This window comes from Pezoporus flaviventris, unplaced genomic scaffold (assembly GCF_033815535.1).
Source record: "Pezoporus flaviventris isolate CSIRO_AGI_PZ_B2104156 unplaced genomic scaffold, CSIRO_AGI_Pfla_v1 ptg000035l, whole genome shotgun sequence".
In the NCBI taxonomy this organism is placed as follows: Eukaryota; Metazoa; Chordata; class Aves; order Psittaciformes; family Psittacidae; genus Pezoporus; species Pezoporus flaviventris.
The window spans coordinates 2,785,579-2,800,935 of record NW_026892583.1 but is presented as its reverse complement, the minus strand read 5'-3'; the positions used below and the strand labels follow the sequence as shown (position 1 = coordinate 2,800,935).

Genomic DNA, 15,357 nt, shown 5'->3' with positions numbered 1-15,357 from the left:
TTTATTAGTTTGTACTTTTAAACACAGCATTCACATCGTGTAGACATTTGCCTCCTTTGTTGTTGTTTCCAAGACTCTGGAAGAGCAGTATATTATTTTATTGAGAGTACATGCAGATTAAAATATTGCCTCTTATTACTGTGTTTAGGTATGTGTTCTGTATTTGCTAGGTAGTCAGTCTGGGAAGCAGTTCATTAATAAGCATTTGTTTTATTCTGAATCCTGTAGACAGGTGGAAATTTCCTTTCGTTGTGTGACATGCATGCTCATTGAAAGAGAACTAACAAACCTGGGGAAATGCCAAATGAAAAAAGCATTCCAACAGTGGGAATCATGTTGATGAAATGTGAACTCTGAGCCCAAATGTTAGCTTATTCTGACAGATTTACAAATGAGAAAGTAATTTAAAATCTTCAAGGTATTCTATTTTACATTAGGATAGGGGAGTATGTTCAGTAACTGTTCATGTGCACAGTGAAGAATCACATAAAATTTTAATGGAGCTGAAGCCTACTCATCCATTTGAACATGAGATGTATTATAGCAGGATGGCTTCTGTGATTTATGACATGTGTCAGTTTGTCACAAAAAAAGTATGCTTTTGTGTATATCTTCTCTTCAGCTTCATTTTTTCATCCATGCTTACAGAACCCGAAGGATTGCAGCAAAGCTAAGAAACTTGTGTGTAATATCAACAAAGGCTGTGGCTATGGTTGTCAACTTCATCACGTAGTCTACTGCTTCATGATTGCTTATGGCACTCAGCGAACACTCATTTTAGAGTCTCAGAACTGGCGCTATGCTACTGGTGGCTGGGAGACTGTATTTAGGCCTGTAAGTGAGACATGTACTGACAGATCAGGTACCACCACTGGACACTGGTCAGGTAAGATTTAATAACTCAAATCATATCATCTTCTTTTTGCAGCTTCATTCATGTAGAATTATGTTGATACCTCTTTCTTTAATGTTATGTGAAGCATAATAACTATGACTCCAATTGTATACGTAAGCGTCTTTTAAGTCTTATTTTTGCATTGTATTGAAATAAATTTATTATCCTTATGAAGATATCTGCTTTGGCAGAGATTTTTTAATACAAAAATTTTGTATTTCATATTTAAATTGTAATTATTCAGCAGACTGCCACTATGTTATGTGCCAGATATGAATCCAATTTTTATGGGAAAAGAATATTAAATAGAGGCTGTTGTTGGTAAAAATTAAAAGAATAAAGAATGTTTCAAATATAAAGCAAGAGAAATATAATGAAAATGGTATCAAAGAGATTCACACACCAAAAAAGTAATTAAAGGATTAAAATAATTTTTAATATAAAGTGAACTGACTCAAAATTCAGGCTGTGAAAACAGTGGCAATCTTTAATATCTCTTTATTTATAGACCAGGAAGTTAATTTTTATACTAGGCTGAAGAATTTTGCTACAATAACTGGGTGGACATTCATGTTTGGAGGATCAGATAGCTTTGTCTCAGAGTAAACAGCATTAATTTTAACGGAATTCTCACAGTCAGTGTCTTGAAGAGTTATTAAGAACTCCATGGTTTTATAGGTTTTTTCTATATAATATTTTCAGATGATAGTTGTCAAAATGGAGTAGGTATACAGCACGTTTGGAGATGGCTGACAATATGCCAACTTTTTGCCCTCAGTTTATGGTAAATAATAGGAAGAATTTTAGAAAGTTAAATTTCTATACAGATTTTTTTTATGTGAACAATTGTCAACTTTTTAAAACAGATTTTATTGACTCTTCCTCTTTTGTTCAGCATACCTGTTTTTTCTAGGTCTGTAACTGGTGGGAGTTCATAAATCTTACAGTAAATGCTAGAAAGACACAGTTGATCAAAAGAAATACAAGACTAGATAAATTTAGTGGGGTGTCTGATAAAAGAATGGGAAAAGCATAATTAAAAAATAGGGTTAGAGAGAGATGGAATGTTAATTTTAATAATATTTTGTATTATTCACAGTTACAGTCCACACAATAATTATTGGGTGAGTAGGTAAACTAACAAGGGGTAGAAAACAGGCTATGCCATGCACAAAACTAATTTAGAGTGGGAAACAGCAAGGGAAATATTGTGCCGCTTTTCAGGCTATAGCTGTTTTATTTATCAGCACCGATGCAAATTTTGATTGTTAGCATATGGCACATTAATCTTATCCCAGAGATGAATTGTGGCTCAGTTACTTTCTGCTTAAGGATATATAAGAAGGACTGATACTTTTTATTATTTATGCTAGTTGTCCCTATAGACTCAAGAACAGACTCAAGAATTTCTTTCCCGTATGTCCTGAAGGATGCATTTGGCAGCAGCAGCTGTGACTTGGTTTTCATTGGGACATCTAAAAGATTTGTAGGGATTTTCAGTAGGTGATTGTGTAGATTACACTCATCAGTAAGATGCAGTGCACTGATGAGTTGTTGTTTTAGCATAGTGTTCTCATTAGAACTACAGGAGCTACAGCGTGACTTTTGCAGACCAGTACTATCCCAGTGCCATTGAGACAATAAACAGTTTTTCAGTTCGGATAGTAAACAGGGCTTTTCAGTTCTGGGTTGGCAGAAACTGGTTCCCCCCTGCCAATCTTCTTTCTTTCTCTTCCGCTGGCTACCTCTGATTCACAGATTTTTGGATGATGTCTGAAGTTTGAGGCATGGAAGAGTGGCCAAATCTTGTAAGTCATCAGAGACTACCCTAGAGTCACAGCAGTATTCCCTTTCCTTCATTTCTGCAGAACCCTCAGCTAGTCACTGGGCTTTGAAACTAGCATCAATGCTGAGAAATGAAAATGTAGATGTTCATTCCTTCATCTGTTTTCTATCTTTGGCCAGTCCCATACCTGTTTCTAGACAGGGAAAAACTGCCTGTCCTGACAAGTGTTTCAGGTTTCCCTTGTCATTCTGTAGTCATTGTGCCTCTCACAGTTTCTTAAGTTATAGAATCACAGAATGGTTTGGGTGGGAAAGGACCTTAAGATCATCCAGCTCCAACTCCCTGCCACCAGCAGCGATACCTTCCACTAGACCAGGTTGTTCAAGGCCCTGTCCAACCCAGCCTTGAATACTGCCGAAATTACTTAAGTTCTCAAATAGGCAGAACTGATACCATTCAAGAATTTCTAGTTACGTATAGTAGAAGTGTTTGTATCTTCAACTATTGTACTAATTGGAATGAATGCTTTTTTAGCTATTTTACTTCCTATTGCAAATTCTTGGGAGCTGTGTTGTATGATAGTGTTTGTTGAGGCGCTTTTTTGACAGCAGGGTATTATTTGTTTCATTTGTGTTCCTTTTTTTTCCCCAGAGAATGAGTAACATTTCTTACTCATGTCGCATGCAGTCGTACTTGAGGATCTTTGTTATCTGGCTGATCAGCAGTTTAGTGGGGAAGTGTGCCCTGGAGGATATGTAAAGGAAGGAGAATTACTTATGCAGTGGACAGTTCAGTCCAAGGCCTGTTTGAGTCAAGTCGTAACAAGAATTAAACTTGACAGAAATTTCCTTGCTCCAACATACTGTGTATGTGTGTCAGCCAGATCTCAGTTTGCATCGCTGTCTCTTTGAAGAGGGTTTAACAAGTATTTTTTCCACTTCACAATATACCTTCAGTTAGCTTTTGTGGCTTGTTAGAAGGTTCAGATAGAGTAATCTTGTTGAGTTCAGAGGAAGGCAGGGCAGGCGAGTGTTACAGGGAACTTTAGTTTAGGATAAAATGCAGAATCAGTACTTGCCTTTCCAAAGCAAGCACACATCTATACTTCAGTAAGCTAGTACTTTGTCTTTGGATGTAAAGAACATTTCCAAGTCATTGTTTAGATACTACACTAAGAACATTGCGGATTGCATGCAAAACCTTTTAATGATGAATATAGCCAAACAAGTTCCCTAGAGTGTGTGTGCAGTCTCCCTCCATCTTTGGGGCTTTCAAGATGTGTCTGGCTGAAGCCCTGAGCCCTGAAGCCCTGTTCTGATCTCATGGCTGGCCCTATTTGGAGCAGAAGTTTGGAGCAGATGTCCTCCTGACCTGTAAACTGTGTGGTTTGGACAAACTCAGTAAATGAGTTCAACTGTGGAAAGTGTTGATTATGACTGATAATAACCTGGTCTTATCCTAATGAGCTGGCGTTGTCCAGAACGACAGGGTGGAAGTACAAAAGCAGCAGGCAAATAATGGGTAAGCAGTGTCAAAGAGAAATTCCTACAAGGGGTCAGTTCATCCTGTTCTGGTTACACATATGAATCCTCATACATGGTGGTGAGCCTTACATCTTTCTGTGTGGTTGATAGAACCTATCAGAATGTTAAGTATTTTCTGTAGGACTCTGCATACCTAATGTGTCTGGTATCTTGAAGAATTTAACTATTAAAGTCTTAGAGATCTCAAATTAACTTTTTCAGATTTACAAAATCCAATTTACAGATTAGCATGCAAGCGTTCTTGCGTGCTTATGCATTGAAACACTGTTTGCACATTGAAGTAACGTCGGTTCTTCAAAACTTCAAGATGCTACAAAACTTTCATTTGAAAATTCTAGCAAGTTTTATGAATGAGAATTTAAAGAAACCTCAATTTTTTAAAGTGGTTGAATGTTTTTTAAAGATAAGTAGAAATTGAAAACAGACATTGAAAACTTCAGCTGAAGTTGCATTCGTGTTTGGCAAAGTTAGCAACTGAAACGGCCATCTGGGCATGGTTCTGGGCAGACTGCTCTATGTGACCACAGAATTTAGTTGCAGGCAGTTTTGTGAGCCTTGCATTTAGCATAATAAGCTGTTAAAAGAGTGTTCTGGAGCAGTTCTGCACACATGGCTTAAAAAGACTGTATTTTCCTAAAAATCTGTTAAAATAGATCATGATTTCCTGCAATATGGGCTCTTGCTGATGAAAGTACAAATATTTCCTTCTGGCTCCCTACAGTTGTGGGGTTTTGGAGGGGTTGGGTTTTTTTCTTATCAGTTTCTAATTCAGGAATTAGGCTGAATGCATGAGAAATGTTGATGTGATCAAGTTTTTTGAATTAATGAATGCCACTAATTTGAGTTTTGATGTTCTAGAGATAAAAGATATTCAGCTGCAAAAACCAGTCTTTCCATGGTTAGCCTACTGGGTAGCCACTCACTATAGACTGTGTTAAATTCTGATCTTCTGCGATGGCATGATCACTAAAGAAGAATGATATTAACAGTCAATCTCTGTTACTAGCTTCACTGTGACTTCAGTAGGAATCTTCACTGGATACTTAATTGCCAGTAAATTTGAAAGACATTCTGTCCCATTGATGATTTCTGTATGTTTTTTGTGTCTTTCTAAATTTCCATAGATTTTTTTATTCCCTGTACCTTTACAGAGAGAAATAAGTCTGAAATTCTTAACTGTAACTATAAACAGTTTGTCTGCAAACCCACACCTTTATTTTTTATCTACAACTTCTGAAATTATCATGGTATTTTCTAGATTTTTAAAATGAACATAAAATTGCATTGACATTTATAATTTTCCAGTTCTCATAAACAGAATCTTACTACTGCATAGTTCAATAAAAGTTGGGTTTGATTATGTATCAAAAATACTCATGCAAGCAAATACTTATAAGAAGATATCAGTGTAAATTACAGAAATAGGCCAAAAAGTCAGAAAATGATACAATTTTAAAAAATTACTTAATTTGTAGACCTGCAGAGATAGTAAATTAGTAAATTGTGTTACCTGGAAAGAAGGGTTTGAATCTGTACAGTTACTTTCTTCTTAATTAAGTTGCCTCTGCTTGACACTTCTATTTTAGTTGTATTAGCAACATAAAAGTTTGAGGTTTCTGCAGTCTGTCTTCAGCAAAACAATTTAGGTATTCATGTCTTCTACAAAGGATTAAAGAGCTTATATGAGCTGAAAATATATGTAGATTTAAACTATTATTGGTCCAGTCTTCTCTTAACTAGGCATAAAAGCTAAGCTTGTCTGTTTCGGAAGAAATTAGCGTGGTTTTGGAATTTGGGAAGTAGGTGAATTTTAATAAGGAAGCTGATATTAATCTGATAGAGAAAGATGAGCAAGCATATTCTCATCTGCATGAAGTATTAGAGGTCATCTCATCCCTTGTCATCTCTGGCAGGAGTTGTTCTCTGTGTTTTACATGGTACTCCTAGTAAAGTTCTGTTTTTCTAGCTTAAATGTGTTAAAAGATTTAGAATTTTATTACAGGGTTTTTCAAATAGAGCAGTTATTTTACACTGTGGCATGATTTTTCCTTTTCTTTTGTTTCACTCCCTTTCATACTGTCATTCTAGAGACAAAAAATTGTAATAAGAGATGCTTGTATGCATGTTCTTCTCAATTATAAAATTATATCACGCCTGCATTGTGATTTACTTGTTAATTTTTCCTTGATACCTGTGGCCAAATTATTCATTAATAATTTAGGTAAGAATTCTTATAACAAGCATGTATGGCTTTCTAGTAATAATCAAAATACAGAGAAGTTGTGAAGACACATTTATCATTAAATTAATTTTCTTTTAAATAGCTATGTCAAGCATGAATATTTTTAATTGCCAGGTCATAATGTTCTGTTATCATTGCAACATGCTAAAGCAGTGGAGGCCTCTTTCTATCTTTATTCACTTGCTGATTTATGATGTCCTCGTGGCATTCCCCAATAATACACTAAAGGAGGACTATAAAACAGCTAGATAAAAAAAACCTGAACCGGTCAATAAATGGAAAAAACCAAAACAGATCAGGAGAGAAGACAGATTAATATATGGTTAGAAGTCATGTCTGTGTTTCATGATGGACAATGAAGGGTTGCAGTGGTAAAGAAGCCATCTACGTGTTTTACTTAAGTGTGCACCTGCCCCATAATCCTGCAAACGAGGAAGATGAAAGATAAGTGGAAAAAAGAAGCTTGAAACAAAGTTTCCTACAGTTGCCTTTGAATACTGACTTTGCTGCCTCTAGCCATGGTTTAATGAAAGAGTGCTTTTAGGGCAGGGGTACCCAGAGGGTTAAAAATGGCAGAGCTCTTCATTTGGTGGTAGCGCCAGCTTTTAAGTGTTCATTAAGCTATAATCGTAAAATATGAACTAACTAATATGTTTATATGTATAATTCAAGAAACAGAATACTGTGGGTACACAATCTAAATTTTTAATTTATCAAAGCCGATCAGGCAACGGTAATCAAAAGGACTAAAAGAAAATTGCACACTCAAGCCGTAAAGAGTTCTGCAGAATTAGCTGCAATAAATAAGTTTCATTGCATGAACTAGATCTTCCTTGACAGTATTTTTCCTTTTATGTAAATCACATGAATATTTAGTATGAGCCTAAAACCCCCTTTAGCTTTCATGTAATTGTATGAATAATGTTTTGGTCTTGTATCTCTTCTGTATAAAAGCTTGCAGAAGAAATGGATTCATTTCTACTTCTGATTTTTAATGTGTTTTTTTTTTTATACACTGACTTTCATTATTTAAATTTTAATTCAAGCAAATTTCGGTTACTGTGAGGCATAATGGGGAATAATGATCTGAGAGAACAGAACAAAATTTGGCTTGTGTTTTCCCTTTGTTTCAGTTCTGTTAATCTTGAAATCAGGCTACTAATATTGTGTAGATTTTTTTCTGTGAAGGTGCTTTGTAAGATGCTCTGTATGAAGACATTTGTGTATGTAAACATGAAAAGAAGATTTAGAGAATGATAACTCTTAAAAAGACTTTAGAATTCTAATGGGGCAAGTCTGGGTTTTCAGAGCAATGCAGTAGTGCAGTAGCCTTAGAGGGCAAAGTGTGATCCTTATTTATATCTAAGTGATGGGTTGTTGAAAAGTATCAGCAAGTTTATTTCACCTCGCAGAGCAATGGCCAGCAGGAGCACGCTGTTTAGTTTCATTATCTGGCCCTCAGAATGGGTATTGGTAAATATGAAAGGGTTCTTGGAAAGGACTACACTGATTCAAGGCCAGAAACGTCTAGTTTACAATAAGAAATGAAAGAGCAGAATTCAGTTTAAAAATGAAGCAAGTTTAAACAGCTAGTTCTGACACATTTTAGAGGCATTTTTATAGGTAAAAAAATCCTACTATTAGACAAAAGCAGGTAGCTGGACAATTAAGATTGGAGATAAAGTCTGTTTTTATACAGAAAGATTGGCTGACTACTGCAACAGTTTATTCAGGGAATATGATAGATTCTCCATTAGTCTTCATTTCATCAGGATTATTTGTGTTCATGAAAAATGCGGTTTATCTCCCTTTGCATATTTTTCACGTGGCATGGAAAGTTCTCGTGGTTTCAGTAACCCAGTTGAAGCCGCAGTGTGGTATACAGTGAGCAGGCTAGGATAGGAAGGGTGAATAGAGCCATCAGCAGCAGAGTGGCTATTCCTTGTATGAGCACAAGCAGAGTCATTTATGTTAAACAGTTTTTTACTCACTGTTGCTCAAGACATTGGAGCAGCTGCAGAACAAAAGGAAAAATAAGTAAACATTTTTTTAACGTATATTTTACTTTTTTGAGTGGGGTGGGTCAACCCATGAAAAGAAACACAAGGTGTAACTAAAGAGCCAGATGTTGTCCTTGAGCACATGGCAATCCTTTTTAGCTTTCAGCTATCAGCTCAGTGCTTAACTTCATGCACAAAACCGTTAGTGGAATAAAAGTAGCTAAGTCTTACAGACAAATGGAAATCAAATTCATTTAACCAGCTGATCTTTCACTTTACATAAAGAGATAGGATGGAGAGGGAGAGAGATTGATTTATGTTATTGAGCCTACATTACTATACATAATGTCTTTGAGGTCATTGCAAATCTGTCATGAGTTAGAGATGGTTATAAATTCTGAAAAAGATCTTTTCTAATGGTTAAAAATTAATTTTCAAGTCAAGGTGCTTTGGAACATTTTGAAATCCACTTCTGATTAGAAGTCTGAGTAAAAAATATTCTGCTTGCAAAATACTCAGAAATAAAAATGAAACTGATAGAGGTGACTTCAAAATCACACAGAGGGTAATGGGGCAAAGATTTCACTATATTCCAAAAGTAATTACATCCTTTCCTGTTAGGAGTTATGTGCCATGAGACATAAGTAAAAGAAATTGGCTTCTTTTAATTTATATTTTTTTAATTGTCCTGTGTTTATGCTAATGTTATCACCAGCAGCCCGGACGTACAGCACTGTGCGTCTTTTTCAGCTTTACCACTTACCACTTCATAGATCAGGTGGTAGGAACACGACATTTTTCCATCATTTTAAGTCAGAATTTAGTGTTGCTTTCTATGGAATTTGCATTCTTTATAAAATATAAGTTGATGCTTTCTGGTTCTCGAAGAAACTGAACAGCATCCTTTGGGGTAGCTTTATATGTAGGTTAAACACCCTTTGTGATCCTGTTTTGAACCATGGATAGAGAATGTAGGTTTTTTTCCCTTCTGTGAACTGACAAACTTTTATTTATGTAGAAAATAGTTTCTGGAAAGGTAAGTTCCTTTCGTATATGTAAAAAAAAAAAACCCAAACTGTAAAGAAAGTTGTATTTAGAAAATACGTGGTAATGTAATTGAACTCAGTTCCAATATTCATGTGTAATAAGCAGAAAACTGTTAAATATATCCCTGTGTTTTTTTCCCCTTTGTCCTTCTTTAAGAATGATTAACTTCGATAGATAATCTACCCATTGCAGCAGCAGCGAGGAGTCCAGGCTTCCTCTAGTCCTAAAGTAAATTAAATTGTAGCCCCAAACTGCATTGTGAAATTCTTGCAATAGCTTTTTGATAGTCATAAAAATGTCTGTCAAAAATCAGAAAAGAAATATTTAGAGTTCATCTTAATAATTTATTAGTTATTGTTATAGCTACATTTCTATGATCATAGAATCACAGAACAGTTAGGGTTGGAAAGAACCTTAAGATCATCTAGTTCCAAGCCCCTGCCATGGGCAGGGATGCCTCACACTAGGCTATGTAGCCCAAGACTGTCCAGTATGGCCTTATTGCCTGAAAATTGGAAAATGGTATCTTCTGTAATTGTCTGTTAGAGAAGCTCCTAAAACCCTTGTTGCGACAGGTATTTTCCAGGGAGATAGATATTATAGGCTGTAAAATCTTGCAGAATTAGGACCAATAAGAGACACAGCAGAAGATATTAGTAGGGTGAGCAATTTTATAGCTAGTGGAACATGCATGAAGACATTTAATTCTTGGCTTGGTTTTTAAATACAGTATACAGCAAAGATATTCACAGTTACAATCCCATCCTGCTGCTTAATAGCCTGGCATTTATTGCAGGCATAGCAGAGAAATGAAGATACTTGCGAAAGTCATTTCTGTACCTGGTGGGAAGTAGGATCAAGTAGTAAAATACAGAAGCAGGCTTTTGAAAAAGAACAGCACTGTTCTATTCAGAGATCTGAGAAGAAAAAAGAACTCTTGAAGGACTTCTGGTTTGAAGGGATTACAGGCAAAAGGAGTAGAAGTGTTAGAAAATGCCTGGATGATACCATAACATTAAATTAAATGCTGTATCAACATACAGGTTTTAGATATCTTCTTAACAATTCATAATTAACTTAGTGTTACTAATTCTTTGTATGTTATCATATTATTTGCATTGTCAGCCTTAAATGTTTCCATGCATTAAAAACATCACACTATATCAAAAATGAACAAGAGACTGAAAACTGAAAAACATATAGCAATGTGCTTCTGTGGTGTGAATTTCTTAGCACTGCTGGGAAGATGGTGTTGTGGTAATGAAGTCTCATCCATGTCCTTTTTTTTGGTTATGAGTATAGTAAGAATTACAAGAATACATACCTTATAAAGAAAACATAAAATGTTAGCTTTATTTATTATTATAGATGCTATCTTTGGTTGTTGCAACCTGCATTACAGTAGCAGCACTTCATTTCCTGCTTTCTTTTTTTAGGCTCAGTCATCTAGATTGTTGCAGTCATTAGCCGTTGTCCAGCATTAATTTTTATGTAAAAATACACTTTGTGCACTTCTCTGACCTTAAGACTGAGGATCATTTTCCAGCGAATTTAATGGCTAGAATCGCAATTAGGATTATCCTGTCCTTAAAACACTATCCTCATTTTCCCTTACTTCTGGGATGAAACACTAGAAGGATAAAGGAGAAAATAAGATTAGAATGGAATCATTCGTTACTCCATAATAGCACTGTCTGGCAGCATGTTGCTGAATAAGAATTCAACAGAATAACAAGAATATTAAACACCCATTTATTAGCATAGGCTTGATATGTAATGAATATTTCCAGTTGTAGTTGTGGATAGTAATGGCTGTTGCAAGATTTTGGTGTTAGCTATGGATTGAAAATGTAAGAAGTGCTTAAGAAGTCAAGTTAGAAATTGTGTTTTATTGAAGAGCACAATTTTTTACATGCTATTATTGTTTACACCATTAACTTTTATGAAAATTGCTTAAACCCCTTTCAAACGATGCAAAACGTAAGATATAACTGCAGGATTTACCTTTATTAAAATATTGTATGAATCAGTAATCACAGAATCATAGAACAGTTAGAGTTGGAAAGGACCTTAAGATCATCTGGTTCCAACCCCCTGCCATGGGCAGGGACATCTCACACTAAACCATGGCACCCAAGGCTCTGTCCAACCTGGCCTTGAACACCACCAGGGATGGAGCATTCACAGCTTCCCTGGGCAACCCATTCCAGTGCCTCATCACCCTTACAGTAAAGAACTTCCTCCTTATATCCAATCTAAACTTCCCCTGTTTAAGTTTTAACCCATTACCCCTTGTCCTATCACTACAGTCCCTAATGAAGAGTCCCTCCCCAGCATCCCTATAGGCCCCCTTCAGATACTGGAGGGCTGCTATGAGGTCTCCACGCAGCCTTTTCTTCTCCAGGCTGAACAGCCCCAACTTTCTCAGCCTCTCTTCATACGGGAGGTGCTCCAGTCCCCTGATCATCCTCGTGGCCTCCTCTGGACTTGTTCCAACAGTTCCATGTCCTTTTTTCTGTTGAGGACACCAAACTGTACACAATACTCCAAGTGAGGTCTCATGATAATGATTTAGTGTTCTAAGAATCTTTATCACATAGTCTTATATTTCTTGTCATTACAGATCTGTGAATGCCATCTCAACATGTTAAATTGCAGTTCCTTTTGTAAGTGAAGATGCTGAATTTTAACTTCTTAGGTGCAACTCACTAGTGTTACTGTGTTACTTTCCATGTGATGTGTTCCAGGGGAAATGCGTTAGGACATTTGGCTTTCTTAATTGGTATACCAGTCTTCAACACTTTCTAGCTCCAGTGGAAGTTTAGTTAGATGGGAAGACTAAATCAGAGAAACCAGGTAAATGAACTTAGAGGAAAAAAATCTAAAATGTCCATCCATTTATCTAAGAGAAAATAGAAAAGTTACCTTTGCATCTTAGAAATCACAGAAAGCAGAATTTAGGTAAATCAAATTTAGCTTGCATGAGGGTAGGGATTTCTCATTTTAGGACACTGTGTATCATTTATAAGGTTATATGCTGTGTGTGCATGCCACAGACCTCAGAAACGAAGAACTCTCTTCCAGACAGAGGGATGAAACTGAGAGAAAAAGGGGAGGAAAACATAATTGCATCTTTCAGTGATATTATAGATTAGTTCTGCCTTCAGCTTGAAGTTCTGCTCTTGTTGTGGAGCAACATTTTCTCCTAGGGGTATAAGAACATGCCAGAAGAAACAGAAGTCTACAAATAGCATGGGAGGCCAAAATTCCTGATTGGAAATATGTGTGTAGCCAGAACAGCGTATCAGAAACTTACAGGATGTTTCAGTACTCACAGGAATTTGTGTGAAAAGAAGAGATGGTGTCATGCAGCAAAGGTATAGCCATGTCTGCTTAAAGTAACAAATATTTTGATAAATAAAAGGAATCCAAACAATCCCTTACAATGTTTCATGTTAAAAAGTGAGCTACTCAGACTGCTTGTAAAAAGGGACTAAATGCTTTCATGCAGCATGGAGATTATGTAAAACACAGACAAACTCATACCTCCCCCACATTTTTTAAAGGCAAACTTCATGAAGTTGCTTGATACTGTTAAAATGCCTTTATAACAAACAAAATAATAAGAGAAAAAAAAAAAAACCACAACCCCCCAAAATCTCATTTATACAAATTTTGTATAAATGAAAAAAAGAATAAAATTCCTAGCAAATTAAATCGTAAGGAAGGTGAAAAGAGATTTTTGAGGAGAGGCTTGCTAAAGGCAAAAAGATTGATAATAAATCCTTTCTCAGAATAAGGAAGCCTGCCAGAAAATCTGGAGGGCCAAGAGATGATCAAGGCATGAAATGAGCACTAAAAGAAGACTTGACTGTAGTACAACCTATAAAAATCTTTCATATCTGTGTTCATTATAAAACAGCTTTGGGAGGCTCCCATGCTGGAATCTTTCTTCATTAGGGACACTTTGGATGCTCCTTCTCAAAGAAGTGTTGCTGAAAGCATTTGGCAACAAAACATTTTGTTTATATTGGCATTTGATTATAATTGCCTTCCTACAGAATAATGGAATGGGGCTGAAGGAATATCAGTTTTCAGAGAGGGTTCCAGCAAATCATGGACTCGGTATTGGACAAATTGACAGAAATAATAATAATCAATTTAGGGGATAAACCTAAAAATATGTTGCAATGGAGAAGAGCAAATGAGAGTTTTATAGAAGGAAATTACATCTCATTAATTTAGTGGATTTGAGAGACAAATATGTGAGTAGGGAAGACTGAGTTCATTTAATATTTTGCTTTTCAAGAAAGCACTTCAGAAAGCTTCCCCTGATATAAACTACCATCAGATAGACGCTCCTGATGTATATAAAATTGGGTTAAAAGAGACTTCAGAGGGAAAGAGTAGAAATTAATGATTAATATTCATTAAAGTAAGTCAGCAGCAGAGACTGATGCAAACTTTGGGCTTCAACATATTCATATATGATTTGGCAAAGAGATAGAATGTACTTAGTGCAGGTGAAAATTCCTTATGAAGAGCTACAGAAGGCTCTTGCAGTAGTGCCTGCAGATAAGATGGCAGGTAAAAGTCTGTGTTGATAAAGACCAAATAATGGGAAAGAACAAGTCTGAACTATATATACTTTCAGTGGTGAGAGCTAACTATGTGTTGCTGTTTAGGGAGTGTGGAAGCACATCCAGCAGTCATTACAGTGTTACATGTTGGCCTAAAAACTTGTGCTTAAATTTAGAGTGTGAATAACATCTGCTTTTCAGGATTTCAGTTTCAGTATTAGAGAGTGCCTGTTTAAATGGTAATACTAAAAGAACTGGGTAGCTCAATTTATGTACAGTGAGAATAAGGTTTTCCCTTCCATATCTGTGGTTCAAAACCAGTCTGACTGGGTGTTTGGTTACATCTCTGAAATAAGGATATGGACTTCTTGACCTGTATTTTGGCAGCCTTTCCAGAAGCAGAAAAGTTTGTATGAACAAAGCAAGTTGAATTCTATTGCCCACTCTCTCACAAGTTCACAGTAAAACCTCATTGTTCATGTGGCCGTTTTGCTGATATTTTGCATTTCTTGTGTGTAAGTGGAAAACTACATGAGTTACTTTTCTGCACAGCTGTTTTCACATTATTTCTTTTAGAAAAATATAAAGTATATAGGTTGCTGTAACTTTTTCACATAGAATGCTAAATGTGATCAGTATTGAAGTCAAGTAGCTGTACGCTGTCGTTCTGCTTATTCTTGAAAGATCTAATGATCTGAAATTAGATCTGAAAAGGGAGATGCAGTAATTTCTCGTAACTAGCTTTATTTGTTTGTTTTTACATAGAAGAATGTTTGCTTTTGGTCTTTCAGTGGGTTTGTTTTTTTTTGTTTGGGGTTTGTTTGGGTTTTTTTCCTGTTTTGTAGCAATACTTTCAACATCATTTTACAACGTGTGACACAAGTTGCAATCTGTAATCTGACAAACTAAACTAAATCCGTTTGTATTTTAGTAAGTTCTTCATAAAATACGTCTGCTCTTTCACAAAATAATCAAGCCCCCAATATCGAATACTGATTCTGATTAAACCATTTATATAGGCTAAGCATACTATTGGTTCTTATTTAATTTATAAGGAGTTCCAGTAAATCTGGTCTTCGTAAAGGAATGCTGTTCTTAAAGGTTGCTTTCAATGTCGGCAGCATGTTTTAGCAGGATGGGAGATAAATGTGGAATAAATTGCTTTTAATTGCATCCATTGTTAAGTAAATTTTCCAGAGGTAGAGATAAGAACCTATATATTTCTTTAATGTTTGGTGTATATAATTGCAGTGTCTATCCAAT

The 15,357-nt window shown here is 35.8% G+C and overlaps 1 protein-coding gene across 3 annotated transcripts in view; it reads left to right on the top strand.

Annotated features, from left to right (window-relative positions):
* The window catches only part of FUT8 (fucosyltransferase 8), a 121,937-nt gene that overhangs the window by 83,222 nt on the left and 23,358 nt on the right, over positions 1-15,357 (top strand). For all 3 annotated transcript variants that reach the window (XM_061462108.1, XM_061462107.1, XM_061462109.1), the window contains one exon: positions 649-886. In XM_061462108.1, coding sequence (XP_061318092.1) covers positions 649-886 — 238 coding nt within the window. The remainder of the gene's footprint in view (positions 1-648; positions 887-15,357) is intronic.